The sequence below is a fragment of the Dipodomys merriami genome, unplaced genomic scaffold, assembly GCF_024711535.1.
Source record: "Dipodomys merriami isolate MVZ:Mamm:240054 unplaced genomic scaffold, mDipMer1.0.p SCAF_35, whole genome shotgun sequence".
In the NCBI taxonomy this organism is placed as follows: domain Eukaryota; kingdom Metazoa; phylum Chordata; class Mammalia; order Rodentia; family Heteromyidae; genus Dipodomys; species Dipodomys merriami.
In genome coordinates this window covers 6,249,410-6,277,101 of record NW_027205048.1, presented here as the reverse complement: position 1 = coordinate 6,277,101, position 27,692 = coordinate 6,249,410, and the positions used below count along the sequence as shown (strand labels likewise).

Below are 27,692 nucleotides of genomic sequence, written 5' to 3'. Positions count from 1 at the left end.
TCCATGGCCTGTGGTCCCTCTTCGTGGAGGGTCACTGCCAGCTCAGATGCAGCAGCTGTCTGTGTTCTACCCGTCCGCTGAAGTGAGGCACAAAAGACAATGCAGATGAAGAATTCGATCTGCAGACCCACTTGGAAGAAGAAAAAAAAACTGCTCTGTTGATGGATTGATGTAGGTGAACAGCTGTGGAGGGCACTTGACATAAAGATGTGAGCACTGGACCCCAAGACAGGCCTGTGTCTTCATTCGGCCCTGCTGGTTATCTATGGGTTAGACGTTTTACCTCTCTGGGCTGACTTTTCATGTGGGAAAGATTACCTTTTAAGGGGTTGTCATAGGTTTAACATCATAAATCTATGATTTCTTCCTCATCTGAGTACATTTGGTACTAGGGGAAGTTGACAGTACCTTTACTTCATTCTCACTTAAGTGAAGTATGAGAATTAACAGCCCCATTTTGCAGATGAGGAAACTGAGGCAGGCTTCTCACTGTCCCTTGCCTCGTGAGTGAGAGGCAGGGACAGAATCTGAGATGGGGTTGTAAGATTTCACTCCACCTCCACCATTACTTATTTGTGTACCACTACTGTGGCTTGAACTTAGGGTTTTGGGCATTATCTTTTAGCTTTGTTGCTCAAGGCTGGCACTCTACCACTTGAGCCATACTTCCATTTCTGGCTTTTTTTTTTTTTTTTTGGATACTTCATTGAGGATAAGAGTCTCATGGACTTCCCTGCCCAGGTTGGCTTTGAACTGTTATCCTCAGATCTTAGCCTCCTGAGTAGCTAGGTTTGAGCCAGCAATGCCTGGCTTCATTTGTCATTTCATGTGATCTCTTCACTAATTCCAACACGGCCTTCAACCGTTATGCTTCTTCCTAAACAAAACTGAGAGAAGGCCTTCAGTGTCCTGGAGACTGAATGTGAAGAGTCCTATACTGAAAAGTAAATACCCTGGGTATGAATAACTTCATGTTCGTATTTTCTCAGGAGTTCAAGCCTCGCCTCCTTCAGTGGATGCATCACCATCAATGTGGAGCACATCCTTTGAAATGAGTAAAGCTCTGGCCTCTTCATTCTTGTCCCTAATTCCAAAGCCTCTAGTCTCACATACTTTCCCTTGTGCAAAAGGAAGGCAGCGGCAGATCTGACTAGTAATTATAAAAATAGAGATCTCTTACACAAGACCCACGGATGGAGGTAGCAGTCCCAGAGAGAGAATTATAATCTAGTGGCATTTATTAGATACGCTTCTGGAGACAAGGGCTGCAAAGCAAAGTCTATGCCAAAGAGAATCCAAGCCGCCGCCTCAGATTTTGAGACGGAGCCTTTCGTCCTTCCCTCCCCCGAAGGGACCAGCAAAGGTCAGCAGTCCCCCTCAGCAGAGACACACAAGTCCCCATACTGCCAGAGACACCTGAGATGGTGTGAAATCTTTTTGCTGCTTTTCTTTTCTTGACTTCTGACCTTGGGCATAGCTCACACAGGAGCCTCTGGTTTCATAGCTAAACGGTCATAGGACAGAATGTCTTCCAGGCTGCTGGGCAGCTTCTCTGGGGCCTGGACCTCCAGTGGCCCAGCACTTGGTGCCATGGAGACCCATCTGGTAGTCTCCAGGTGAAGCCTGTCTGGACCCTCATTTCTATCCCTGCTGTGGCCCTTACGCGCTGCCCTTCCTCTAGCGCCCCCTCTGTCCTTTCTTTGACAACTCAACTTCCAAATCTTCCCCCAATTCCTTCCTTTTCTTTCCTAGGCAATCAGTGATTATTTTCTGTAGGCATTCAGGAGAAACTTGACTTTATGTTTCTGGACAGTGGGTGAAAATTGTAGATAGTCCACAGCTACTTTTATCTTGTAGTTTGCTGTACATCTGTGATCTTTGTTGTTCAAGAGGCTGAGATATGAGATCAAGATTCAAAACCAACCCAGGGAAAGCTTACCTAAAAAGGAAATGAAAAGTAAAGGGCTGGGATATGGCTCAAGTGATAGAGCTTGCTTAACAATCCTAAAGCCCTGAATCAAAATCCCCGGTACTACAAGAGAAAGAGAGGAAGCGAGGGAAAGGAAAGAGGAAGAGAGAGAGGGAGAGGGACAGAGAGGGGAAGGAGGGAGAGAAGAGAAGAAGAAAAAGATGTCCCTTTAGGGTCTAGTGGGCACAAGACTTTGTGCTATAAAATGTGGTTTGTACTGACTGCAGACTGATTTCCTCTCTGATTGCCCCATCTACTAATTTCCTCTAAATAGTTGTTTTAAAGCCTACTTTATTCATTTTAAATTACCTTGAGTAATTTTCTTTTGTTCTATTTTGTGTTTCTACATGTTTTTTTCATAACCAGGAAATCAGAAAACCATTTTCATACACATTATTTTTTAGAAAGTAAAGCGCCACCTCAATTATGCAGTCCATGCACTGGAATAAAACGATGTGGTCCTGCCATCTAGTGGCCGTGAGGCAAAAGACCAAGACAGTCTGAGGTTGTGGACCTGGGGCCAGAGTCCCTTCCCTGGAAAGAGGGTTTCTTTCAGTTTCCTAGAATCCCTGATGTTCCAGGAGAGGGCAGGCCAGCAGTCTGGTCTTTAATTAGGGACAGGTGAGAGGCACGAATGACTCACTGATGATAACCCTGAGCACCTTAGATAAGGGACTGGGATGGACCCAGGGGGAAGATGCCTGACATCCAGAGGTGCCACCCAGGCTTCTGATGAGGGGATGCATAATGACCTAAGACAGAGAAGGATTGGGAAGTGATCCCTGCACCTCCCAGTTGTATAGGATACAATCAAACTCCTGAAGCTGCCTTCAGGCCACCCCAAGGGGTTCCACTTCAGCAACCTAAAAGATCCTGGTTAGAACCCTTGGAGGACAGAGGTTAAAGTGAAGGGTGTAGTACGGGCCAAGGGGCTGCGTGTGACACGGGACCCTTCTTCTCTCTGCTTTGACCACACTAAATGCATTACCTCTGGTGGTGTACAGACAGGCCCAGGTGCCATTTCCTCATCCCCTCTTCTTCAGTCTGTCCTTCTACCCGGACACAAAACCCAGTTGTTCCCACTTCCAAAGTCCTACTTTATCAAACCCACCATCACCTGGGAGGGCGGCCCCAGCTGGCGGCCCTTCCCGGTAAGGACTTCTGCAGTCCTTAGGGGTGATTCTAATGGCCTCCATCACCTGTCCACTTCTGCCTTTCTTTTCTCTCACATAAATGCCAGTGATTCATTGCTGCCCCCGCCCCCAACACAGAGCCTGGGGGTGGAGGCAGACAGCTCCCTTTGAAAAGCAAATGGAGAGGATTGGAATCCCAGCTCAGCCACTAATCAATCACAGTCTCTACTCAGTGTAAAGGACTTTACCCACTCCTGCTTACTGACTATCCAATGAATAAAAGAAACAATGAATTGCTGATCAAAAAATGGCATCTCAAGTGACTGACTTTAAAGCTGGTGGTACTTCAGTAGATGAAAAACTTTTGAGTAAAAACAAAAAAAGAAGGAAAGTCTAAATTTTAAGGCTAAGTCACAAATCCTAATGGAATTATATTTAAATTGCCTTCCTCCTGGCAGGTGATTAATGTATTATTGAATTCAATTACAGCATCAGAAGCTTGAAGTTAGAGAAAATAAACAATATTTTACAACCTAGAAGGATAAAATCTTTAACTGGCATTCATTACAGCTCAATACTGTTTAATAATTCATCAATCTTGCCTTACATTTCATGCAACTAAACTAAGAGCTTCAGAAAATGACATTTAGTTTAAATTTTTTTGTAAGGATACTGCGTCCTTATTTTGATAACATGAAATCTGATGTCAACACCAGTCCTGCTAGAGGAAAGGCAGAGTGAGCCAGAACACTCATGAGCCAAGTATATTTACCTTCCTGCAAACAGAGCTTCCAAAGGCAGAGGCATAGATGGGCCTCATTAGGCAAACTAGGGCTTAGGGCTGTGGTCGTCAAGCAAGGCTCTCCAAGATTCCCAAAGGCTGCATACAACCAACAGTCTCAAAGGAACAAATAAATGGTTAGATCCCTAGCTTCCATTTGTGTGTTTTTGTCTTAAAAGTGCTTCTGAGACACTACTTCCCATTCACTTTCTCAACTGAATGAAAGGAAGGCAGACTCACCTACCAGATCTTCACCTACATCATCTACCAAAAAGTCAAGTAAACTGCCATATCTGTAAGGTTCTTGGGATCAGAGACTGTGGTAATTCTTCCAGGTAGACAACAGTCTGAGAAGAGTGAGGTCTGGTGTTAGAAATAGGTGGGGTGGGGGCTAGGGGGTGGGGTGTACTTGCAATTCCAAATCCAGTTAAATATTGAAAAGTATTGAATATACATAGAGATCCAGGCCTTATAGGATGAATGAGGATGACAGATTGCATTTAATGGCCTTGTTTCCTTTTTCCCTTGATAGTTCTAGAAGATTTTATCTCTGTAGTGCTAGAGTTCTGTGAGAGCAATCAACAATAGGGCTAAATTTGGTATTCTTTCTTTCCCCAGGTCCTCCTTCCCTCCCTCCCATCCTTCCTTCCATCTATCCATCCATCCATCCATCCAAGAACTAGATTTTAGAATTGTGAAACATGATGATTGTCGCAAGACACCTAATAAGACATTTATTGAAGTTGAAAATGGTACGAGACCTTTTGACAGGGAGCAAGTCTGGTGGGGGTTGGGAGTAACCTATCTGGCAAGCTGACTTTGCCAAATACATAATACAGCAGTTCCCATAAATGTATGCTCTACACTGGCAGCTGCAAGATTTTGATATACGAATTAAGAATGACTCATGCTTCTTTAATGATCTTTTTTGGGGGAATAGTTTAAGTTACACCAGTTTGTCTCTAAGTAAAAGGAGAACAGGCAACAATTTGAGAGGGGTGGGGATTTTGGTACTGTCTTTTCAGGGTACTTTCCAGAAACTAAAACAAAACAATACAAAATTCCAAAGGTCGAACAACACTCCTTTTGTAATTCAGGTACTATCTTTTTATTTTTTTCAATGTCAGTGTCAGGGCTTAAAACTCAGGGCCTGGGCCCTTTCCCTTAGGTTTTTCCCTCAAGGCTGGTGCTCTACCACTTGAGTCATACCTCCACTTGTGGTCTTTTGCATCTCATATACTTTTCTGTCCAGGCTGGCTTTGAAGCAGAATCCTCAGATCTTAGCCTCCTGAGTAGCTAAGGATTACACTGTGAGTCATGGGTGCCTGGCAAGTTCCAAATCTTTACTTTCAACTTCATGGAAGAAGCACTTAACTGAGTTGTTGTTTGTGGCACAGAGCTCAGAAAAACTTCAAGAATTAAGTGATATGACCATAACAAAATTCCTACCATCCCATAAGTGTTTCTGTGCCTTTATATTTTTCAGTGCTTTTGTCTCTAAACACAAAATGTAGGGAAAAGAAACAATATTTTTAACTTTTTCTTATTCCAGCAATCAGGGTTATTTGTTCAATTATTGCGAAACTTTTTTTTTTTTTTTTTTTGTCGGTCGTGGGGCTTGAACTCTGGGCCTGGGCGTTGTCCCTCAGCTCTTCAACTCAAGGCAAGCGCTCTACCACTTGAGCTACAGCGCCACTTCCATTGCGAAACTTTTTGAAAACCCACCCAATGGAATTGTTTCTACTTAAGAATTATTTTGATGAGTAATGAATTTAATAATTCTAAGATTTATTATCATATAGTTGCTTAGATCAACTATGAATTAATAATAACTGAAATAGAAACTTTGTCTAAGAAGTTTCTTATAACATTATTGATATCTGAAAGAATGCCTTCATATATATTCATAGTTGTATAATGAAGTGAACAATAAACCCAATTAAATCTATTGTATCAGAATAAACTGTAAGGGGGTATAAAATAGGAAGAAAAAACAGTTTATGGATGTAAAAATCATGGAAATTCTTGTTGTTAGTTAGATGCCATGACTAATCCCTGTAATTCTGGCTATTCAGAAGGCTGAGATCTAAGGATCATAGTTTGAAGCTCATCCAGATTGAGAAATCCATGAGACGCTTAGCTCCAATTAGCTAGCAAAAGGGTAAGGTGTGACTCAAGTGGCAGAGCACCAGCCTGGATCAAAAAAAGCTAAGTGAAGGCGTGAGACATCAGAGTTCAAGTCCCCTCTAAAAAAATCTGGTTGTTCATTCAGAGCTTTCATGTCTTTTTTAAAATTGTTAGTATAAGATGATGTATAGAAGGGTTACAGTTTCATAAGTCAGGTAATGTCATGGCTTTTTTTTAATGGGTAATGGATTTCCATCACTGGATATATTTAAAGAAATGAGTTTTAAATGTCAGTGTTTACAACACAGCATTCCTTTATATTGTTTCTGATTTTACTAAACTTTTTGAAATGATTGTCAAATAATAACTTTCTCTTTCACTGAGAAGCCATTTACTTAACCTAAATACTCACAAAAGAATGGGAAAAATGAAAATATTATTATATTATTTGAAAGTATCTTTAAAAATTCTGATGCCACTATGCATGTAACTATACAAGGCTGGGCTTAGTTCTACATCAAGAAGTTGGAGGCCTTTGCTCTAAGAAGCTTGGCTCTACATGGTGTAGTATCAGCCTGAACCAATTTACCTCTTGGTTTGTGAACATGCCCAGGAGTTAGAGCTACATTTTTGGGTCATTTCATTGGATATTCTTGACCCTCAATGGCAACCAATGGAATTCAAGTTCCATGTGTTAGAAACCCTCCCCCTATTCCAAATCTTGTCTGTGACAATATGGCCCCAGGGTTTCTTCTCTTTTGCATGGGAGGGGGGAATGTTTGCAGGGAACTAGACTGCCTCTTGCTATCAACTCTTCCTCTCTGAAGCACTGCTAGGGAGCACTCTCTAATCTCTACTTTTATTTCCTGCTGTGTCTCTCCTGGGTGGGCATGTCTGAGGATGGACAGTGGTGCCTTCTTACCTGTGGGGCACAAGATCCCAGACTCCAATGGCTGTCTGAAAGCCCATCTATGACCTGACCTCATGCCTTTCCATTGCAACAAAGCAATTATCACACACACACACACACACACACACACACACACACACACACACACACACACACACACACACACACACGGAGGACAAGCTTAGGCAGGGTGAGATTGTGACAGCATACCTAGCAAAAATTGTTTCCTCTTCTTCCCAATTTCACAGATAGATGATCTATTCTTATACCGCAGCACAAGATTTTTCTCTATCTTCATTAGTTTCTCATTTAAAGAAGTATTGCATGACTTCTCTAGCCTTATCATTTTACACTTTGGGGCCATAATTACATAAGGTACGGGTGACCTGGGCATAAGCTTTGCCATACCTGGACAGATGCTGCCATAAACTGAGACAGCTAGTAATGAACTTAGACAAACGCTGCTTCACATCCCAGATGGGACAAAGCCAGATGGTCAAAGAGTTCATCATACTCCTCAGAATGGACTGCGGTTCAAAACCTATGAACTATTTCTAGAATTTTCCATGTAATATTTTTAAGTCATAGTAGCCCATGGGTAACTGGAAACTCAAAAAGCAAAACTGTGGATAAAGAGAGGGCTGGGACTATTGTATGGTGAAGTCTAATGCTTCTGACCCAGGGATGGCTACTGCTTCCTGTCAGGAAACTCATTCACTGCCCAGCCATGGCTGGTCAAGGTTAAGGGGGAGGTACAAGGCTCCTCTATACCTCTGTAGCCCTCTTCTTTTTAAATAGAAAGGATGAATCCTTACATGAAATGTGATGCTGGTGCTGTTTAAAGTCTACTCTCAGCTCTTTGATTTTTTGACAGTCATCAGCAAGCTATTAAGCCTCTTAACACTTCTGTTTCCCTCCAAGTCAAATCTTGATAACAAGAGAGCCATGTTCTGGGATTATGTGGACAAAATATAGTAATTCCAAGCTGGCATATCGAAGTTTAATAAATGAAGCCATAATAATTATTAAATGTAAAATTGTGAATGTTTTTTTTAAACTCAGGCCCACATTCTCTTAGCTTTTTTACTCAAGGCTAGCACTCTACCACTTGAACCATACCTCCACTTCTGTTTTGTTGCTGATTAATTGAAGATAAGGACCTTTCACATACCTGTGCCCTAGCTGGCTTTCAAACCTCAATCCTCAGAGCTTGGCCTAAGTAGCTAGGATTACAGGGCATGGACTATAAAATCGGGAACTGTAGAAGTGGACTCTGAAGAGCTAAAGTAACTCCATTTTAAGATCAAGCCCCCTGAGATGTGCTGCCCTCAGAGTAAACCCCCAAGGAAAGCTGTGCTGCCAAAGAGAAAAATAGTTCTCGGAAAAACCGCAGGTTGCCACCAACCCTGTCCACCCTTAAGGAACAGAACAGTTGCCCAGTGTTCCATCAGAAAAAGGGAAGTGCAGTCAGGGTGGACTTAAACCCCCTGAACTTGTGAACTTGCTTGTGTGAAAACCCCCTGAACTTGTGAATTTGTTTAATACTATAAAAGCTGTGCTAATTTTGTGCTCAGGGCTTCTTAGCGTCACCGGTTACCGAGTGCGCAGAGGACAAAGCTCGAGCTTGCAATAAACGACTCTTTGCTGTTTGCATTGATCGTGGTCTCTGGTGGTCTGTGAGGGGACATCCCAAACCAGTTACTTCAGACTCCAGAAAGGGAAAGGTGGAGCCACTGGACAAGAGATGCTGTTGTCATCATACACCTGTGGGATGTGTCTGAAGGCGTAGGTGGAAGCTGGTCATCCTAACACCTCTTTATTCTGCCTTCTAGCCAAGCTTAGTGCCAAGTGGTGGCAGCAGGCCCCAGCTTTGCTCTGCAAGTCATCTCTGATGAAAATAGCCCTCATTCCTGGAAACTGTCCCTGGACACACAGCTTATGGGCAGAAGATCCGCACAGTATGGTTCCCCCACTCCTCAGCTTGTCCTGGAACCCAGAGGACGCACACTGGGAATCCAGTGCAGTCATTTTTCAGCTGGCAAGGTCCTGTAGAGGCCTCCATCCCCCAACGCTACCTTTGCACAGGTGAGTGGAGACAACAGAGGTGTGGCAGGCTGAGATCGACATCGGAAGTAAACTTACCTTAACAGTTTTGCTACGAATGAGGACCGGTCTGGCTTTGCATCAACTGCATCTGGACTCACAGAATCCCCGGCTGCCTGTTTCTCCATGTGGTTCTGGTCATCTGCCATCTAAGAAGGAAAAGCAAACCACAAAGCTGGGATTCAGTGGCACTGCTGGCTTCGTGATGCTTTTAAATGCTATTAACATATCAACATGGATAAGCCTTCTGTATTTAAGTTCTAGAGTTTCTACCCCACTCATATATTTAAATATGTGAGGGCCAAACATAACCTCATGCCAGAGAATGAGTACACATGTAGCAGTGTAGAAAGCAAAGGTCTCATAGAGCTTCTAACTCAGCACCCACAAATCTGTGAAATGTGCAGTGTGTGTATTAGGCTCTGGAAGCTCTGTCAAAGTAACAACCAGAAAGTTCTCCCTAAATCCTGGCTTGAGTGGCTCAAACATAACTCGAAAGGAGTAGCAAGCTTTCATTGAGCACTCTTTCTGTTTCAGTTGACTTTGGAAATGGTTCCTCTAAAATGGACTGCCATTACAGGATTTTCCTGCTCAGGAACCTTCAGCAGGTTCTCATTATCTGTAGGTTCCTGAAAAGTTGTTGCAAACTGTGGCCCATCACCTTTTTTTTGGTGACTAAGGTTCTACTGGAACACAACCAGGGCCATTCATGTAACTTCATCGAAGTCCATGTCTTCTCTGAAAGCAGGGTGAAGTATTAAGGGCAAGTCAAGAATATTTACAACCTGGTTGTTGTCCATTTCCAACCTAGCCCTCAATTCATCTTATGTACTGGTACAGTAAAAAACACTTGGCTTCTGCAAAATGTAAATTCATCTTATATGGTAGAAACATTGGGCTCACAGGGGTATTTACTGAAGAGTATTAACTAAGTAAAAGGCTAGGAAAAGTGAATATTCAAATAGGACAGAATTTAGCTGAACATGATTCAGCTGGCCCAAAGAGAGCTAATATTCAAATCATTTCTTACAAACTAAAACCTGTTTCTTTCCTCGTGCAGGAGTCAGGAATCTTCTTTCAGCAGCAAAGTGAAACCTCTCCAATTTCTACCTAAGAGATGTCTCTCAGAAGCCACAGATGAAAAGGTGTAGTTCTGTACAAACGCTAGGGCTCCAAAGGGGATAGAAAATAAGAAGGCATCTGTGTGTGTGTGTGTACTGGTATTTGAACTCAGGGCCTCACATTCTTTGCTTAGCTTTATTTCTTCCAGTTAGTACTCTACCATTTGAGCCACACCTCCACTTCTGGCTTTTGCTGGTTTAGTGGTGATGAGTCTCTCTTGACTTGCCTGCCTGGACTGGCTTCAAACAGTGATCTTCAGATCTCAGCCTCTTCCCAAATAGCTAGGATTACCATCATGAGCCACCTGCGCCCAGCTAAGAAGGCATCTATTTTATAGAACATCTTGAGCCCCACAGCACAACTCGTGACTTTTGGAAGTATAGAAGCAGGAATCTACCTCAGAAAAGCTAGTCTATGAAAGCAAGTCCATGGACTTGTAGTCATTCCAGCTCACCTAAGGGAGAGGCAGGCATTGGCAAGAGAATCAAAAAGGAAGAGGGGCCAGAGGCCACGTCTCCACGGTGGCTATGAGAAGTCACAGGGTCATCTCATTTCTGTATATCACAAGCCCCTCTTGTTGCCACCACCAACGTGGGAGGCAAGATCTAACTGGGAGGAAGATCTTTTTTTCATATTAGGCCCCAAAATGTTTTTCCCCCCACAAACTAGAGATAACCCCATCTATGGAGAAGATAAGTATAAGACCAGGCATGCAGACCACCCACCCATAGCCATTTTCATTCTATCTCCTTCAAAGAGACTGCCTTACCTTCAAAGAGGATTGCAATCAGCTAACCATTTACTTGAGTATTTTCTAAAGTACAAGTATTACAAAATCTACCAGAAAAAAAGAAAGACTCTAACTTCAAGTAGCAGCAAATCTTGGCCCTTCTTGCTAAAATTAATGTAGGACGTGTGATGATAAAAACAAAGTGATGGGGCTGGGAAGGTGGCTCAGTGGTAGAGCGCTTGCCTTGCATGCCTGAGGCCCTGGGTTCGATTCCTCAGCACCACATAAGCAAAAAAAAGAAAAAAGCCGGAAGTGGCGCTGTGGCTCAAATGGTACTAGCCTTGAGCTGAAGAGCTGAGGGACAGCGCCCAGGCCCAGAGTTCAGGCCCACGACTGGACCCCCCCCCCAAAAAAACAAAGTGATCACTAAAGACAGACAGGATGTGTATGTATCACAGCAGAAGAGAAGGTTTCGGCCTTCATCATGCCATAGAACACTGGCCACAAAAACGACACTGGGAGAGGAAAATGGAGGAGTGATAGTCGAAGGGGTCAAAATTTCAGTTATAAATACATTCTGGAGATCTTCTTAATAGCACATGCCTATGGCTAGCATACTGTATATTAACACTTAACTATGTTAAATGTTCTTTCCTACTCCCCAATAATAATCAAGAGAACCATAAGACACTTTAGGAGGTAACAGATATGTGGTAGTGATATTTTACAGGTATATATACATTTATATTTAAGATGTATATATTAAATATGCACAGCTTTCTATATGTCAATTATATCTCTTTTGTATGTGTGTGTGTGTGTGTGTGTGTGTGTGTGTGTGTGTGTGTGTGTGTGTGTGTGTGTGTGTGTGTGTGTGTGTGTGTGTGTGTGTACTGGCTCCCAATTGGTTTTTTGCTCAAGACTGGCATTCTATCACTTTAGCCGCATGTCCACCTCTGGCTTTTTGCTGGTTAACTGGAGTTTAAGAGTCTCACAGATTTGTCTACTCATGGCTGGCTTTAAACCGTGACCCTCAGCTCTGAGCCTCCTGAGTAGCTAGGATGTCAGTGATATCTAAACAGTGTTGTGGGGTTGTGTCTGTGTCTGTGTGTGTGTGTGTGCGCGCGCGCACGCGCGCATGTGCCAGTCCTGGGGCTTGAACTCAAGGTCTGGCAGGTGTCACTGAGCTTTTCTGCTCAAGGCTAGTACCCTATCACTTGAGCCACAGCTCCACTTCTGGGTTTGGGGTGGTTAATTGGAGATAAGAGTCTTACAATCTTCAGACCCTGAAATCTCAGCCTCCTAAGTAGCTAGGATTACAAGTGGGAGCCACTGGAGCCCAGTTTTTTTTTTTTTTTTTTAGAACTTCAAGCCTAATGGCTCTATAAAAATCAAATGTTTGTTTTTAACATTGTTGGAACATCTTAGAATTTTGGAAAGTCTTCTTCATTCAATGACTATTTCCCAGAAGTTCAATGCCCCAAGCCTTTGCTAGGGGCCAGGTACACACCTGCAAGCAAAGTAACCTGATCCTGCCATGCTAGGGCACAGATCTTGACAAAAGATGGCACAAAAATCAAACTGTAACTATGGGACAAGTACTGAGGGCAACTGATCATGCCATACAGGGGACCTCAAGGAGCCCCAAAGTAATCAAAGTTTTCAGAAATGAAACACCTTCCCTGAGATCTGGAAGGGGAAACAGAGAGGGTATGAGGCAGTAGAGCAATGTGTAGTCATCAAACATTTTAATGTCCCATTGAAGAAAGGACAACTTAAAGACCCCATTTGCTGATTAGGCTGATTTTTATGGCTCAGTGGTGGGAGGCTTTCTCTCCATAAATCAACCATGAGGACTTCTGTTTGAGGGAAACAGAATCTGTCTGGGTTAATGCTGCATGCTCTTTGGGGTGGCAGGAAGCCTTCCTATAACCACCTAAGTCAGTGGTAGTGAACTTGACTCCTAAATCTATTAAGCTAACCATTCACTTCCTTCCTTATTCCTACTGGGCTGTGCTTGATGTTTTCAAACATTCAAGGGGCCCAGGGTGGTAACTAGTGAAAGTGTCTAACCTGTAAGGTTACTGCATCTTGGTCAGAACTTGAATTTGACTTAGTTTCATCCTCACCATACTGCCAAGAAAACCAGGTATGCTCTGGTGGCTCACACCTTTAATCATAGCTATTCAGGAAGATGAGATCCAGAGGTTAAAGGGAAGACTGGACAGAATGTGTGACTCAAGTGGGAGAGCATTAGCCATGACCAAGCAAGCTGAAAGCTAACTGAAAGCACAAATCCCTGAGTTCAAGCCCCAATACCAATACCCTTCTCCCCCTCCCTTCCCCCAACACACACACACACACACACACACACACACACACACACACACACACACACACACACACACACACACACACACACACACACACACACACACACATACACACACACGGATCAAATAAGCATGCAGCAGGAGAAAGTCCTGGAGCCAGCCATCTAAGTATCTAAATTCAGCTGTACCTGGAGCATGGCTCAAGTAGTAGAGAATGCTAACCAAACACCTGAACTAAGCAAAATCCTGAACTAAGACCTGAGTACTACCAAAAAATGTAAACATCGTTTGTAAAGATTAAAAGTGATTAGTGCTTATTTGTAAACATACTTAATAGACTTCCACAGTTGAATTACAGTGCTTGGTAGGAAATCACTTCCCAGCTATTGTCTGAACTTGTTTTTCTTTATTCAGGGGAAACACACTGACATCACAAATCTACACCTCACTTCTTGCCCAAATAAAGACATGTATTCTCTTTTCTCAAAGAGAAAAAAAATGTTCTGATAACCTCTGCCCAACCTTGTAGTCCCTGATAGGGTAAAGGGGGCTGGGCACACAAGGAGGTTCATGGCACCATCAGGACACTTTACCCATCTTGCGAAATAAACTTCAATTTCTTGGAAGAGCTCAAGTAACCATCTGCCTCCAAACCACAGTTCACAGGTGCTTGCCCAAGGTGGACTGTAAACCCAGGCTGGCAGTCAGGAGGAGGAAACAGCCTGCAAGTAGGTGAAGGTCAAGGCTACATCAAGCCGCCCAGTAGTTCAACGGAAAAGGCCTGGGCGCAACCCACCTGAGAACAATTTTACTTCACCATAAAACCAGGACGCTAAACGGGAGGGTGAAAGGTGGCCAAGTCATCAGGAGTCAAGAGTCCACAGACCAAGCGTCACCTGCCTGTTTGTCACCTGCCCAAGCTACCTGCAGCAAAGGTACAATGAGAGTGCTCAAGCATACTTAGCCTTAACTTGGCCCTGCACCTAGCCAGACCCTCTCCTTTCAGGTATACACCAAGTCAGCCAGGATCACCAACCTTCCCATCGAGGGAGAGAGAGAGGGGGAGGGAGAGAGAGAGAGAGAGAGAGAGAGAGAGAGAGAGAGAGAGAGAGAGAGAGAGAGAGAGAGAGAGAGAGAGAGAGAGAGAGGAGAGAGAGAGGAGGGAGGGAGGGAGAGAGAGAGAGGAGAGAGAGAGAGGAGGGAGGGAGGGAGAGAGGAGGGAAGGAGGGAGAGAGGAGAGAGAGAGGAGCTGAAGAAGGGGAGGGGAGAGAGGGAGAGGGAGAGAGAGAGAGGAGAGAGAGAGAGGAGGGAGGGAGAGAGAGAGGAGATAGAGAGAGAGGAGGGAGGGAGGGAGGGAGAGAGGAGAGAGAGAGAGAGGAGTTGGAGAAGGGGAGGGGAGAGAGGTAGAGAGAGGGAGAGAGAGAGAGAGGAGGGAGGGAGGGAGGGAGAGAGAGAGGAGAGAGGAGAGAGAAGAGCTGGAGAAGGGGAGGAGAGAGAGGTAGAGAGAGGGAGAGAGAGAGAGGAGGGAGGGAGGGAGGGAGAGAGAGAGGAGAGAGAGAGAAGAGCTGGAGAAGGGGAGGGGAGAGAGGTAGAGAGAGAGGGAGAGAGGGAGAGAGGGAGAGAGGGAGAGAGGGAGAGAGGGAGAGAGAGAGAGAGAGAGAGAGAGAGAGAGAGAGAGAGAGAGAGAGAGAGGAGCTGGAGGAGAAGGGGAGGGGAGAGAGGTAGAGAGAGGGAGGAGGGACGGAGGGAGAGCGAGTCCGCTTGCCAGTCCAGAGATGGTGGGCCAAGAACTGGACGGAATCCTGAGGCCTCGTGGTGGCCCGCAGTACCCAAGGACATCCCCCCCCCCCACCTTCCCGGCCACATTCTGGAAGGTGCGGTGGCCAGGACCCCAGGCCAGGTGAGGGGGCGGCGGCTGGACGGAGAGCGGTGGAGGGCGCGGAGGGTCCTCTCCGAGGTCCTCTCGCCGCCGTCGGAGCCGCCGCCGCCGCGGACCGCGGGGACGCGCGTGGCGGGAAGGGCGCGCGCGGGGTGGGCGGGGGCGAGGAGGAAGCCGGTGGCGGGCGGCGCGCCAGCGGAGCCGGGGGACCCCCCCCTCCCCGTTACCGTGCCTTGCATGGCGGGGAAGAGCGGCGTCCGCGGCGGCCTCGGTCCTCCTCCATCCTGAGGGTCCGGGCGGCTCGAGCCGAAGCGAAAGTAAAAGTCCCGGGCCGCCGGGGCGGGGCCGGCGGGGCCGTCGGGACCGGGCGGGATCGGCGGGGCCGCCCTCGGGGGCCGGGCGCCCGGCACGAAGGGCAGCGCGCGAACGGCCCGGCCGGCGCGCTGCGGAGTGGCCGCCGGCGCCGGGGCCCGGAAGCCCGCCCGGGTGCGCGGGGATGCCCGGGGTCGGCGACCCACCACCCCGGAGCTCGCCGCGCGCCCGTCCCCGCCCCGGCCTCCTCGGCCGCGGCCCCGCTTCGCATCCTCCCCCCGGGGTTCTGCCTCGCCCCCCGCCGGGCTCACCTTCCACCCAGGCCACGGCCCTCGGGGGGCGCCGGGGCCTCGCGACCTCCCAGCCTCGGCGCGCGGACGCCGGGCGCGAACTTCACTTTCCCCGCAGCCCAGCGCGCGCCTCTCCGCCCACGCCGCGGGAAAGGCGAGGGCGCCGGGCCGTGCCAGGCGGATTCGACGGGCGCCCCCGTGTGTCAAGTAGCGGACGCGAGGCCTAGTGGGGGAGAGATGGCAATTCCAGAGGTTTCCGTCCCATCCCTCCAGCACAGGCGCGCGCGCGGGCACACACACACACACACACACACACACACACACACACACACACACACACACGAGGCCTCTGATACCCCCCCATGAACTCATTCACACTAAATGTGGTTAAAGAGAAGAGAAAGTAGTTTTGATACCATTTTTCCTTCCCCTCCCTTCCCTTCTTTCCTTCCTTCTTTCCTTCCTTCTTTCCTTCCTTCCTTCCTTCCTTCCTTCCTTCCTTCCTTCCTTCCTTCCTTCCTTCCTTCCTTCCCTCCCTGCCTTCCCCTCCCTTCCCTCCCCTCCCCTCCCTCCCTCCCTCCCTCCCTTCCTCCCTTCCTTCCTCCCTTCCTTCCTTCCTTCCTTCCTTCCTTCCTTCCTTCCTTCCTTCCTTCCTTCCCTCCTTCCCTCCCTACCCTCCCTCCCTCCCTTCTTTTCTCTTTCCCTCTCTCTTTTATGTGGTGTCGGTCCTGGGGCTTGAAATCAGGGCCTGCCTGGGCATTGTCTCTGGGCTTTCTTGCTCAAGGCTAGTGCTCTACCATTTGAACCACAGCTCCACTTCCAGTCTTTTGCTAATTAATTGGAGATAATCTCACAGACCTTCTTGCCCTGGCTGGCTTTGAATGGCGATCCTCGAATCTCAACCTCCTGAGTAGCCCCTGGTGCCAGGCGAGACATTTGCTTTTAAGAACTACCAAGGCATTGAGTATTAAGGGTACAGGCTTCATGGTGTGGCATCAGTCATCAAAGCTTGCTTTCTTTTTTTTTTTTTTTTGTTGCTTGTTTTCACTTGGGCCTGAGGCTTCAGAATTGTTTCTAAACTCTCCCCAAGTAAGGACATCACTTTCTTGGTTTGAAAGACTTGACCAGGTAAGTGTAAGGGAATCATAAATACTTGGCTCCTGAGAATATCCTGAATATTTTTCATGGGCATTTGTATGATTTCTGATGTGGCAGGCTGTTCTAGATTTTATTTTAAACTGTTATTGGCATGTTTTGACAAGGGTAAGCTGAGCCATTGCATATGCTAAGATACTTGACTTTTTGAAGGAAGGAGGTTGTGAATCTTTTCAGAAATGAAAACTCCTACCTGTAAAGCAAAGCTGTTGATCTCTGATTTATCTCATTTGTAAACCTAGGATTTTGTGGGTTATGCACAAAGTACAGTGAGGGCCTCGTGGCTGCTTTTAGAGGGGACCTTTGTAGTTTCTCTCCTTTTCCCTCTAGTGGCTAAGTTGTCAAGCCCACCTGCCTGGTACCCTACCTCATCCAGTGCTATGTTGATGCTTCTCCAGCCATCCACAGAGATGCTTCATTCAGGTTGTGACTTTACACAGACATCTGCAGGAAGAGATCCCAGGATGAATCAAAAGGCCACTCTCAACATCCACAGGGCCAAACCCAACATCTGGCCTCTGCTGAACCCCTGCTGGTTTCTACGAGGTAAGATGAGCAGGAAGCTCTGGGTCCTGGAATAATCCTTGTCTTCCTTTAAGGAGGAATTCACATTTCATCTGCCATCAGTTAGTTGCCTCTCATCTGCAAATTCCTCCTTTATTGTCTGTTCTAAGAATGTTTACCTAAGCCCTTTAAATCAGTAGGCTGATGCTACACTTTGTCTGTAAGAGGGTGAGAACAACCTTGGTGGATGCAAAGTTTTGCTTCCTGGGTCTTTGCATGCTGTGTCCTGTACAGTGTGTGAGCAGCTGCCTTGTCTCTGAGTAGGGTGGTTTTATAGCAGGGTACTTTCATGGAGATGCCTTCCCTTCCTGGGAAACGTTCTTTTTGGGACCTAGATTCCTAGAAAGCTGTGGGAAATTAATTTCTGACAAGTTCTACTGACATGGTAGACTTTCTCAGCTAATTGGTGATCTACAACCATGCTCTCTCCAGCAAGGTTTGGACCCCGGCCGGGATAGGAGAAGGAAGTGATGAGCCCTTACTTGGGCCCTTATGTCAGCTCTAAGGGCAACAGCTTGTTTGTGTTGGTGTCATGTTGTGTTATGATGTATTGTAATGTGTTGTGTGGATTATTCATATTTTGAAACCCTAGTACCTTACAATATAGCTATATTTTGAAATCATGTCTCAAAGGAAGTAGCATGAGGCCATGGGCATGGAGGGGGTTATAATGTAATATAACTATTGTCCTTATAAGCGGAAAATAGGGAGCCAGATACCCACACGGAGAAGACCATATGAAGACCATGAGAAGATGGCTATCTACATGTAGAGAAAGGCCTCACAGGAGATCATCAGTTGTGCTGATGTCTTAATCTTGGATGTCTAGTATCCTGAGCTGTAATCAATGAATTTCTGTTGTTCATGCCATCTGAACCTGTGGTACCTTATTTGGCCGCCCTAGCAAACTTTATACACACATTATTCTCAAGTATATTATATCTACAATTGCTCTTTTCTCTTAGAGTTTTCATCTCTTTACCCAATCTCAGCATTCCAGGTTCCTGGCTATCTTAACCTTTCCCTGTTGAGATTATTATATGTTTTCTCTCTTCTGACCAGACCGGGATGGATTCATCTATGTATTCCTAATCCAGAAAAAGCCTCTGTTCTGATTCTGTGGACTTTAGCAGTGGATATACCCAAATCTTCACTCAAGGTGTAACATAGTCTCCTGGGCCGGGACAAGACAGCCCCAGTAGTTGGGTGTTATTGTTCAGCTTTAATAAGGTTTTACTGTAGACAGTCAAAGTCCAGCCCAAATGGGGCTGAATGAATTCCTGAGCTTTTCTCTGCTTTTGCCTTTCCTCTTTGCAACAGAACATCAGGTCTACTTGCTCCAGATGTCCTGTGAGCAGCTTGCTCAGATCAGGGGTTTCCAGACTACAGCCTACAGGCTGCCTGTGGCCTGTTTTTTATACAGCATACCAGCTAAGGATGGTTCTTACATTTTTAAAGGATAAGAAAAGAGAAAAGATACAACAGGTATGGACTGGCGGTGGCTTACAAAGCTTAAAATATTTGATGTCTGATCTCTTATAGGCAATGTTTACAGGCTGCTATCTTAAATCAAAGACACAAATTCATCTCCAAAGCAGATAGTAACTTTCTGCTGCCAAGTGGTCTCAAACCAGATGTAGGTTTGAGGAATGACAGAAATTCTCTGTCTGTGCACAGTACTTCTTAATGACCCAGTGTGTATTAAAGAGCAGGTCAAACACTCACCATCAGTGTATCTGTCAGACAGATGAGGATTGCTTGCCCTAGCCATGTGTGCTTACCTTTAGTCCCTTAAATTATCCCATTTTTTGTTACAGAGGGTTTTTCCTTCTCTCAGTTTCTGACATCCAATGAAGCAGCAGAAGTTACAGCACAAGTCTGGTTAAACATCATCCATTTCAACCGTTCCAGTTTTCACAGGTGTTGTGGATGTAGACTGTAATCACAGCCTTAGTCAGGGAAATATTGGGCAGATTTTTTTTCTTCAGTGAAATCAACCTTAATTCCTCAGCCCTTTAGACTGAGAAGTAGCTCATTCTCAGTAGTTATTGAGACATGGTCTGCCCATTCCCAGGTAAGGCCTTGAGAAGTCTGGTACCTAGCAAAGCATCTGGAGTCTTGCTGCTTGGATCATATTTCAGCCTGGGAGTCTGCTGAGCTTGGAGTCATTGCTGTAAGTCCCCTCTCCCTGAATGCAGAGTGAAGTCTGCGCCCCCAACCCAACCCTCCACTCTCCAGTAGTGTCCCCTTGTCATATCAACACTACTGGTTTCTTTTAACCTACCTAGGGGAATACTTCAGAGCTTTGGAGGTCAAAGGTCATCAATTAGTATCCTACTGGAAAGATACTACCCTGTTTCATTGTTTTATTAAAAGGAGGCCGGGGCAGTTGGGAGTCAGTTTCATATATAAGTGTCTTCTCTGGAAAAACCAGAATACTTGGTGATGCTGAGTACTGACTCCATATAGGCAATAGCTATCCCTGTTTTCACAAGTGTCATAGATGTAGATTGTAATCACAGCCTTTGTCCAGGAAATATTGCTCGTTTCCCTCGGGGCTCATGCTCACCCATTTTGGAGGGTCCTTCCATGACCCATGACCTATGACTTCACACTGGCCTCTGTAAGCATTATGGTGTGAGTAATAGCCTTATTTCATTAATTCACTAAGTACTTATTGAACATCTTTTACATGCTTGATCTTGTTCTAGACCTTGGAATTATGGACCCAAGTATCCTGTTTTTGTTGGAACTTATATTTTGATAGAAATGACACAATATTTTACAACAGACGCGTTGATAGTCTCTTAGATGGGCAGCTGCTATGGAGACTATAAAGATGCTGGAGGGAATAGGTAATGAAAGTAATGAGCTCAGGGAAGAAACAGGTAAGGCACCATTTTTTTTTGGGGGGGGGAGTCCAGTCATGGGGCCTGAACTCTGGGCCTGGGCACTGTCCCTCAGCCGTTCAGCTCAAGGCTAGCACTCTACCACTTGAGCCACAGTGCCACTTCCGGCTTTTTTCTTTTTTGCTTATGTGGTGCTAAGGAATCAAACCCAGGGCCTCATGCATGCAAGGTAAGCGCTCTACCACTCAGCCACCTTCCCAGCCCCAAGGCACCATTTTTTAAAAAGTGTCTTGATAAGGTTATAATTTAAGAATAGACTAAAGAAATCGTCACCTCACAAAGTCAGAAAAAAAAAGATTTTTGTCTTCAAACTACCTGTGTTAGGACCTGTGGACCCAGGGTATAATCAGAGATGTTCTTTTGGAACACTGCAGAACAAAATTATAGAAGCCACAACACCACGAGTTCTTATATTTGCATTCAACCCAAATTTTTACTTTCACTGCTGGAAACATTTTTAGTAGATAAAGCTAAAATTTAAATCTGGTCTTTACCTTCCCAGGGAAGTGCATGGACCCTATTTTATTTCCTGTATTTTAAGGAGCATAGCTGGTCTGTCTGCTTTAGTCATCGGATGTCTGGAGTCAGCTTTTCTAATTTGATCATCACATGAAGGCGTGGTTATTCTTTAAAGTTCTTTTCTTGGGTCATGATCACAGCTAGTGTTTAAGTGCCACACGCTGCCCAGTCACACACCGTGGTTTTGTTATCCACATAAACATGATGCTGTCCCGTGAGTTCACTTTTCTATTTAGAGAAGCAAGTCAGCCAGAAATACCTCCACCTTATTTCCCAGACGCATGCGTGCTGAGTGAGTTGCCAAAATAGTCCTTGAGTAAGTGGTGGCTTTAAAAGCCAGCCAACTGCGGACTTCAAAACAGAAAGTCAGCAAAGGAAGGTGGAAGTTGGATTCTGAAGGATCAAGGCACCCATAGGAGTTTGACAGTAGTTGAGATTTGGGAGACGCAGGCAACTCAGCTGGGCCTAGTTAGAGATCTTGCCTACCTGCTACGTTTGTCTTCTGTCTACACTCTCCAAGATGAATGTTCAGGCTTGCTCTAGGTGTGGCTATGGGGTTTATCCTGCTGAGAAGATCAGCTGCATAGATCAGGTCAGTAAACATTTCTTAGCCTTTGGGAAAATCAGAAATACACATGGAACATTTATCTTCTCACATACAGACATGTGGGCATTTTTCAGCTATCAGGAAAAGATGTCTTACCTACTTTTGTTAGATTCCAATCATTTCTGTGTTCTTCCATGTTGCCTAAGAAAAGCTAACCATCTGGGAGGGGGGGTATAGTTAATGAAGAGAGAAAGTGGGAGAGAATACAGTTATAATATTCAATGCATAACCAATAAAATTAGGAAAATTGAGGGGAGGGGTTGGGTGGATAGGGATGAAAGAGAATGTTAAAAGGGGTGACATCACTCCAGATGCATTGTACTTATAATAATTTGTTGGATGGTAACTTGTTTGTACAACTACTTAAAAATAACAAAAATACAATTTAAACAAAAAAGAAAAAAGTTATCCATCTATTTAATATATCACATTTGTGCACGTGGTTTTTAACTTAGAATACAAATCTTCAGCTTATCTCAGGTTTTTTTTTTAACTGAAGTATATAAGAGTCCTGATTTGTGGGAAAAATAGATGATTTCCAAATCTTTCCTATATGATTTCTAGATATGGCATAAAGCATGTTTTCACTGTGAAGTCTGCAAGATGATGCTGTCTGTTAATAACTTTGTGAGTCACCAGAAAAAGCCGTATTGTCATGCGTAAGTATTTGATACCCTTGAGTTCCCAGCACCTCTTGAGTTATGTTCATTTTAGAACAAATGGCCAACCAAAGGCTTAGTTCATATACTTCATGGTTAAATCCAAGAAATGTCTCCCAAAAGTGTTTGCTGAGGTTCAGTCTTTGGAGATCTAAAAGGAGATTTTATACAATGGACAGAAAAATCTTACGTTTATTAATAAAGATCAACTCTAGTCACTATAACATCATCTCAAACTTGTCGATATTTGCGGAACAACATACAACATACAACTTTTTTATATTCATTTTAATTTTTTCCAAATGTTTTCAAGTGATCATTGTACACATTGAATTTGGTTCATTTGAGCCTTTTTTTTTTTCCCTTTAAGACTCGTTGCCTGGAAAGTTGCTAACAATACTTAATTCAATTTTTGGTGTATTGGCTTTGAAAAGTAACAATACCTTTAAGAATAATAAGTCATCTTGCACCAAGTACATTTTAAATTTTGATTTATGTCTATTTCTTTGCTTGCAGCCACAACCCTAAGAACAATACGTTCACTAGTGTCTATCATATTCCTTTAAATCCAAATGTGAAGAAGTCATTGGGTGCCATGGGTGGGGTAAGTCACTTACTTTTGCTTTTGAAATAGCTTTGAAAGCAGATGCCTTTGCATAGGCACCTGTTAGATTTTAAGTGTCTCTGTCTATTTGTGAACAGTTGATTTCCTCCACTTACACATGCAATGTGTAGTTGAGTAACAAAATGTTGCTCTCTTCCATCAACATTTGGGACCAATACACAGGATAATCTAGGTTCAGGAGTTGAGCTTCTTCATTCTAATATAATCTTTATATCTGGTCAACTCTAGACATACTGATATTCATTTATACAACAGTCCCTGCTTGCATTAGATGCTTACTTTAAAAAGTTTGCATAATTGGGGAAAACAAAGGAGGAAGCAACAATGCTTGATAAGAAATGTACTCATTACCTTGCTCATGTAACTGTAACCCCTCTATTCAGTATTTTCACAATAAAAAACTTATAAAAAAAAGTTTGCATAGTTGAAAAATATGGGAAGGGTCCAACTTTTCTTTCCTCTATAATATCTCAATGGAGAAAATTAAAAACCTCCAGTTCCATGCTCTTAAATTTCCCTGAATTTAGTGGTTTCTTATGATTATATAAGCTCCCTCATCCACTAGTACAGGTCTAGGTCAAGATATTTTGATTTGGTAATAAAATTTGAGTAGATGGGGGTTGGGATGGAAGACAAAGAGGCCTTGTTCATAAGCCTGACTCTTTTGAAAAGTCGGCACTAAAGTTCAGTTAAATACCCAGCTGTTGATTAAACTCTTGGATCTGTTAAAGTGATGAATCATTGAACTTATCCTGTCCAGGCCCCAGGAGAGGTTGCTCTGTGGGATGGAGCTTAATAGCTTTCTAAAATTAGAAAGTTACCCAGGAGGTGGAGGACTCTCTAGTAATCTCTGCTTGCCTGAGACTCCCTTTCTGATGGCACCTCACCTCATACTGACTCTGATACCTGCCAGCCTGTCCTCACAAAAGTGTGGACAGGGGAGAAAGATAAAAGGGGTGACACTGATCAAGATTTGTTGTATTCCTATATTTCTTTGTTCAAAGGCAATTCCTTTGTGCAACTACTTAAAGATAAAAATGCAATTAAAAATAGCGTTTTAACAGAGCTTTTGCTCTTGCCACAGGCAGTAATGCAGAGTCCCAGTATGCCTGTGTGGACAGTAAATACAGCATTTTGGCAGTGTGATAGATTGTCTATTGGTTTTTACATGCAATCTAAGGATGACTAAAAGTATATGTGAGCGTGTAGGTAGGCTATATGCAAACACTATGACATCTATATCAGAGACTCAAGAACCTACTGATTTTTGTGCGTGTGTGTGTGTGTGTGTGTGTGTGTGTGTGTGTGTGTGCCTGACCGTCTGGCTGTGTCTGTTGTGTGTATGTGTACCAGTACTGGGGCTTTAACTTAGGGCCTGGGTGCTGTCCCTTAGCTTTTTCACTTAGGACTGGAGCTATAACTCTTGACCTACAGCTCTAGTTTTGGCTTTTAGTGATTTAATTGGAGATCAGGATCTCACAAACTTTTCCATCCAGGCGGCTTTGAACCTTGATCTAAGATCAAGGAGATCTAAGGAGATCTCAGCCTTCTGAGTAGTTACCATTACAGGCATGAGGCACCAGCACCTGACCGTAGTGTATTTTATAGCATTGGCTGACTGATATTTTTTTTTTTGTCTGTAATGTGGCTTGAACTCTGGGCCTGGGCGCTGTCCCTCAGCTCTTCAGCTCGAGGTGAACACTCTACCACTTGAGCCACAACGCCACTTCGGATTTTTTCTGAGTGTTTTGTTGGTGATAAGAGTCTCATGGACTTTCACAACCAGGCTGGCTTTGAACTACAATACTCAAATCTCAGCCTCCTGAGCAGCTAGGATTACAGGCATGAGCCACTGGCTCCCAGCTAGATGATTTTTAAATTAACATGCAAAACTGAAAGCCTAGACTTGTAAGCCAAAAAACAAATTGATAAACAAATTGAAGAATATAAGACATCAGATTTCAAGATTTACTGTAAAGGCAGTACAAATCACTCAGAGGAGGATTGCACAAAAATATTCAGTGGCCTAAAATACAAGATCCAAAAATTGACTTGTTCATATATGGTCATTTGATTTATAACAAAGGCACAACTATAATTCAACATAGCAAGAATAATTAAATAAGTGTTTGAATGATTTGATATTTGTTACAAAAAAATGTACTTGACTCCTGCCTTACATCTGAACACACACACACACACACACACACACACACACACACACACACACACACACAACTCAGATGTTATTGATCAAGATGTTGAAAGTAAAATTATACCATGAAAAAGGCCTTTATGAAATCAGTGAGCTAATCCTTTCTAACATGATATCTTAAAAAGCTCTCTGGGTGACAGTTACACAGGCTAATTTATGAAGAATGTAAGTCTGATATACAAGGTTTTCTGAAATTTACTCTAACATGAAGACTTTGGGCTGTATGTTAAATTTAGAGAAAATGTATCTCAATCTTTGTTTTGTCATCATGGGGCTTGAATTCATGGCCTGGGTGTTGTCCCTGAACTGTTTTGCTTAAGGCTAGTGCTCTACCTCTTTGAACCATAGTGCCACTTCCAAGGTTCTGGTGGTTAATTGGAAATAAGTCTCATGGACTTTCCTGCCAGAGCTGACTTCTAACTGTAGTCCTTAGATCTCAGCTCCTTGAGTAGCCAGGATTACCAGGTGTGAACCACCAGCACCTGGCTTGATCTTTTTTTAAATTGTGCTACTTTATAGAGCCTTGTACAGAGAGCAGTCAATATGTGTTATCTGGCTGATGGCTCAGATGGGACCATGGTGAGATGTATTGTACCCAGATTCCTTGTAGTGCAATAAAAATGCTTTGCAGTGAATCTTGTAGAAAATCTCCCCCAATTTAGCTGCATAATATTTCTTTTCTTTCTCTTCTCTGATGGAAACTTTATTGATGGTATCTTTATCATACAGATCAGTGACCGAGTAGATGATGAACAGTTTAAATCAGTTTTTCACTGGGACATGAAATCCACGGATGGAGTAGGTGTACCTAACAACCAACCACTGGTGAATGAGGTGAGAAAGGCCTGATACATGGGTTTGGAGAGAGAGAGGGAGAGAGAGAGAGAGAGAGAGAGAGAGAGAGAGAGAGAGAGAGAGAGAGAGAGAGAGAGAGGAGTGACATACTTTGAAAATTATATGCACAGATGTCTAGGGAAAGCCAATTCATTTTCCTTTCATCCAGTTTGTAACTGAAGATATTTATGGAGTACTTTTATCAATGTATCTTAACTCTGCTTCAGTTCAGTTTACTATCTAGTCCCTTCCATCTAGTGTTTTTTTTTAATCACTGAGAACAGGTGCCCTGGCTTGAGGCCAATACCATTTTCCTCTGATGCTTCACTGAGCCCCAGCCCTTCCTCTCCATGGCTCTGTCTTCATCGTGACCTATGTCATTCCTGCCTGGACCTCTGTGAGGACTTCCTGCAATGCCTTTCCCTCTTGTAGATTGGCCTCTCAGCCTACTGGGCCATGTCAGTCACACACAGCCTGCTGGATTACCCTAACCTATTTCTCTGCCCACTTCAGAATTCCTCAGCCATGTATTTTTAATTGTACACCCAAGGTTTGCATTTTTGTCATTGTAAAAAAATATCCTACTAGTACTTTTTTAAATTATCAAGGTGATGTACAGAGGGGTTGCAATTATATAAGTAAGGTGATAATACTTTTTTTACTTTTTATTGGTTGTGTGGGGCTTGAACTTAGGGCCTGGGCACTGTCACTGAGCTGTTTTATTCAAAGCTAATGCTCTACCATTCTGAGCTACAGCTCCACTTCTGGTTTTCCAGTGGTTAATTGAACATAAAAGAGTCATGGAATTTCCTGTTGGGGCTGGCTTCACATCATGATCCTCAGATCTCAGTCTCCTGAGTAGCTAGGATGACAGATGTGAGCCACCAGTGCCAGGTCTAACAGTCCTTTTCTTACAACTTCCCATCTGTTTCATCGCTATCCTTCTAGAGTTTTCTGTTTACTTACATCTATCTATCTCGACTCTGTTTGCTTGTAACAATCTATCATCAGGCCTCCCAAGCTGGTGTGGATAGTGTGGTCTGGGTACACCCGTAAGAGGGCAGGGCTAGTTCCAGTTTCTGTGTTGCAGAGTTTCAGTGTATACCTGTAGGCAGACTGTGGGGACACCTGTTTCCCCCACACTCACACCAATGCTTGATATTACCGGATAAAGATTTTGTGTGTTTTCTTACACTTTGTTTACATTTAGATTTCCTTCCACCTGTTATTGATACTGTCATAAAATATTTTTGGATCTCCAAAGCCTAGCTCTGCCCAACCTGACCAGTTTGTCCCACCTGCAGCCCATCTGCTGTCTCCAAGCTCTGCCCCTCCCATCCCCATCCAGTTACATTCAGCTCCTTGTGGTCTTTAAGACAAACCCCTCACCCTCTAGCCTTCCTTCACAGCAAGTCACACTCCTGCAGTTCACTTGGTAGATAGTCACTGACTCTGCTGTGTGCTAAGCTATGGGGATTCACTCGTGAACGATGCATGAAATTCCTGTTTCATGGCATGGACCTAGGGGGCATAGGCCATTCTTTCCTTCTTTGCTTCTATTAACTCTAGGCCTTAGTCCTAGAGTTCCAGCTCAAATTCTATTCTATTTTATTCTATTTTCAAATTCTATTCTCCCTGCCAAAACCAAAGCCCAGCCCCTACAGACTGTTTGACAGCTTACTGTTTTCAAAGCTTATGCAACCCTACCAATGTTTCCTAATTGTTTTTTGTTTCCTATGTTTGTTTTCTCTCCACTGTTAAATTATAAATATCTTTAAAGAGAAATTTGTCTTTTGTCTTTTTCCTTTCTCACTGTCAGTTGTCAGGAACATAATAGACAGTAGGTTTTTTTGAAGTGTGTCTGAATAATGCTGATTAATCTCAGGTTGTCTGTCAACAAGGACTTCCCCACCCCT

The 27,692-nt window shown here is 44.2% G+C and overlaps 2 protein-coding genes and 1 long non-coding RNA gene across 5 annotated transcripts in view; 2 read left to right on the top strand and 1 right to left on the bottom strand.

Moving 5' to 3' along the window:
- Positions 1–15,842, bottom strand: part of Casp7 (caspase 7) — a 31,956-nt gene extending 16,114 nt beyond the window's left edge. Inside the window, exons 1-2 of one of the 2 annotated variants that reach the window (XM_069988051.1) lie at positions 15,711–15,842; positions 9,063–9,172 (exon numbers count right to left, since the gene is read on the bottom strand). In XM_069988051.1, the coding sequence (XP_069844152.1) occupies positions 9,063–9,172 (110 nt within the window). In that variant the 5' untranslated portion in view covers positions 15,711–15,842. Of the gene's footprint in view, positions 1–9,062; positions 9,173–15,319; positions 15,389–15,710 lie in introns of those variants that run through there. The other variant, XM_069988050.1, reaches the window with a different exon arrangement.
- On the top strand, positions 14,852–19,214 carry LOC138803888 (uncharacterized). The gene is made up of 3 exons (XR_011365083.1): positions 14,852–15,108; positions 17,175–17,390; positions 18,729–19,214. It is a non-coding gene; the product is annotated as an uncharacterized lncRNA (long non-coding RNA).
- Positions 19,215–21,161: 1,947 nt separating this feature from the next.
- Nrap (nebulin related anchoring protein) overlaps positions 21,162–27,692 on the top strand; it is a 68,772-nt gene continuing 62,241 nt past the window's right edge. For both annotated transcript variants that reach the window (XM_069988046.1, XM_069988045.1), the window contains exons 1-4: positions 21,162–21,428; positions 22,008–22,102; positions 22,619–22,706; positions 25,672–25,776. In XM_069988046.1, coding sequence (XP_069844147.1) covers positions 21,357–21,428; positions 22,008–22,102; positions 22,619–22,706; positions 25,672–25,776 — 360 coding nt within the window. In that variant the 5' untranslated portion in view covers positions 21,162–21,356. The remainder of the gene's footprint in view (positions 21,429–22,007; positions 22,103–22,618; positions 22,707–25,671; positions 25,777–27,692) is intronic.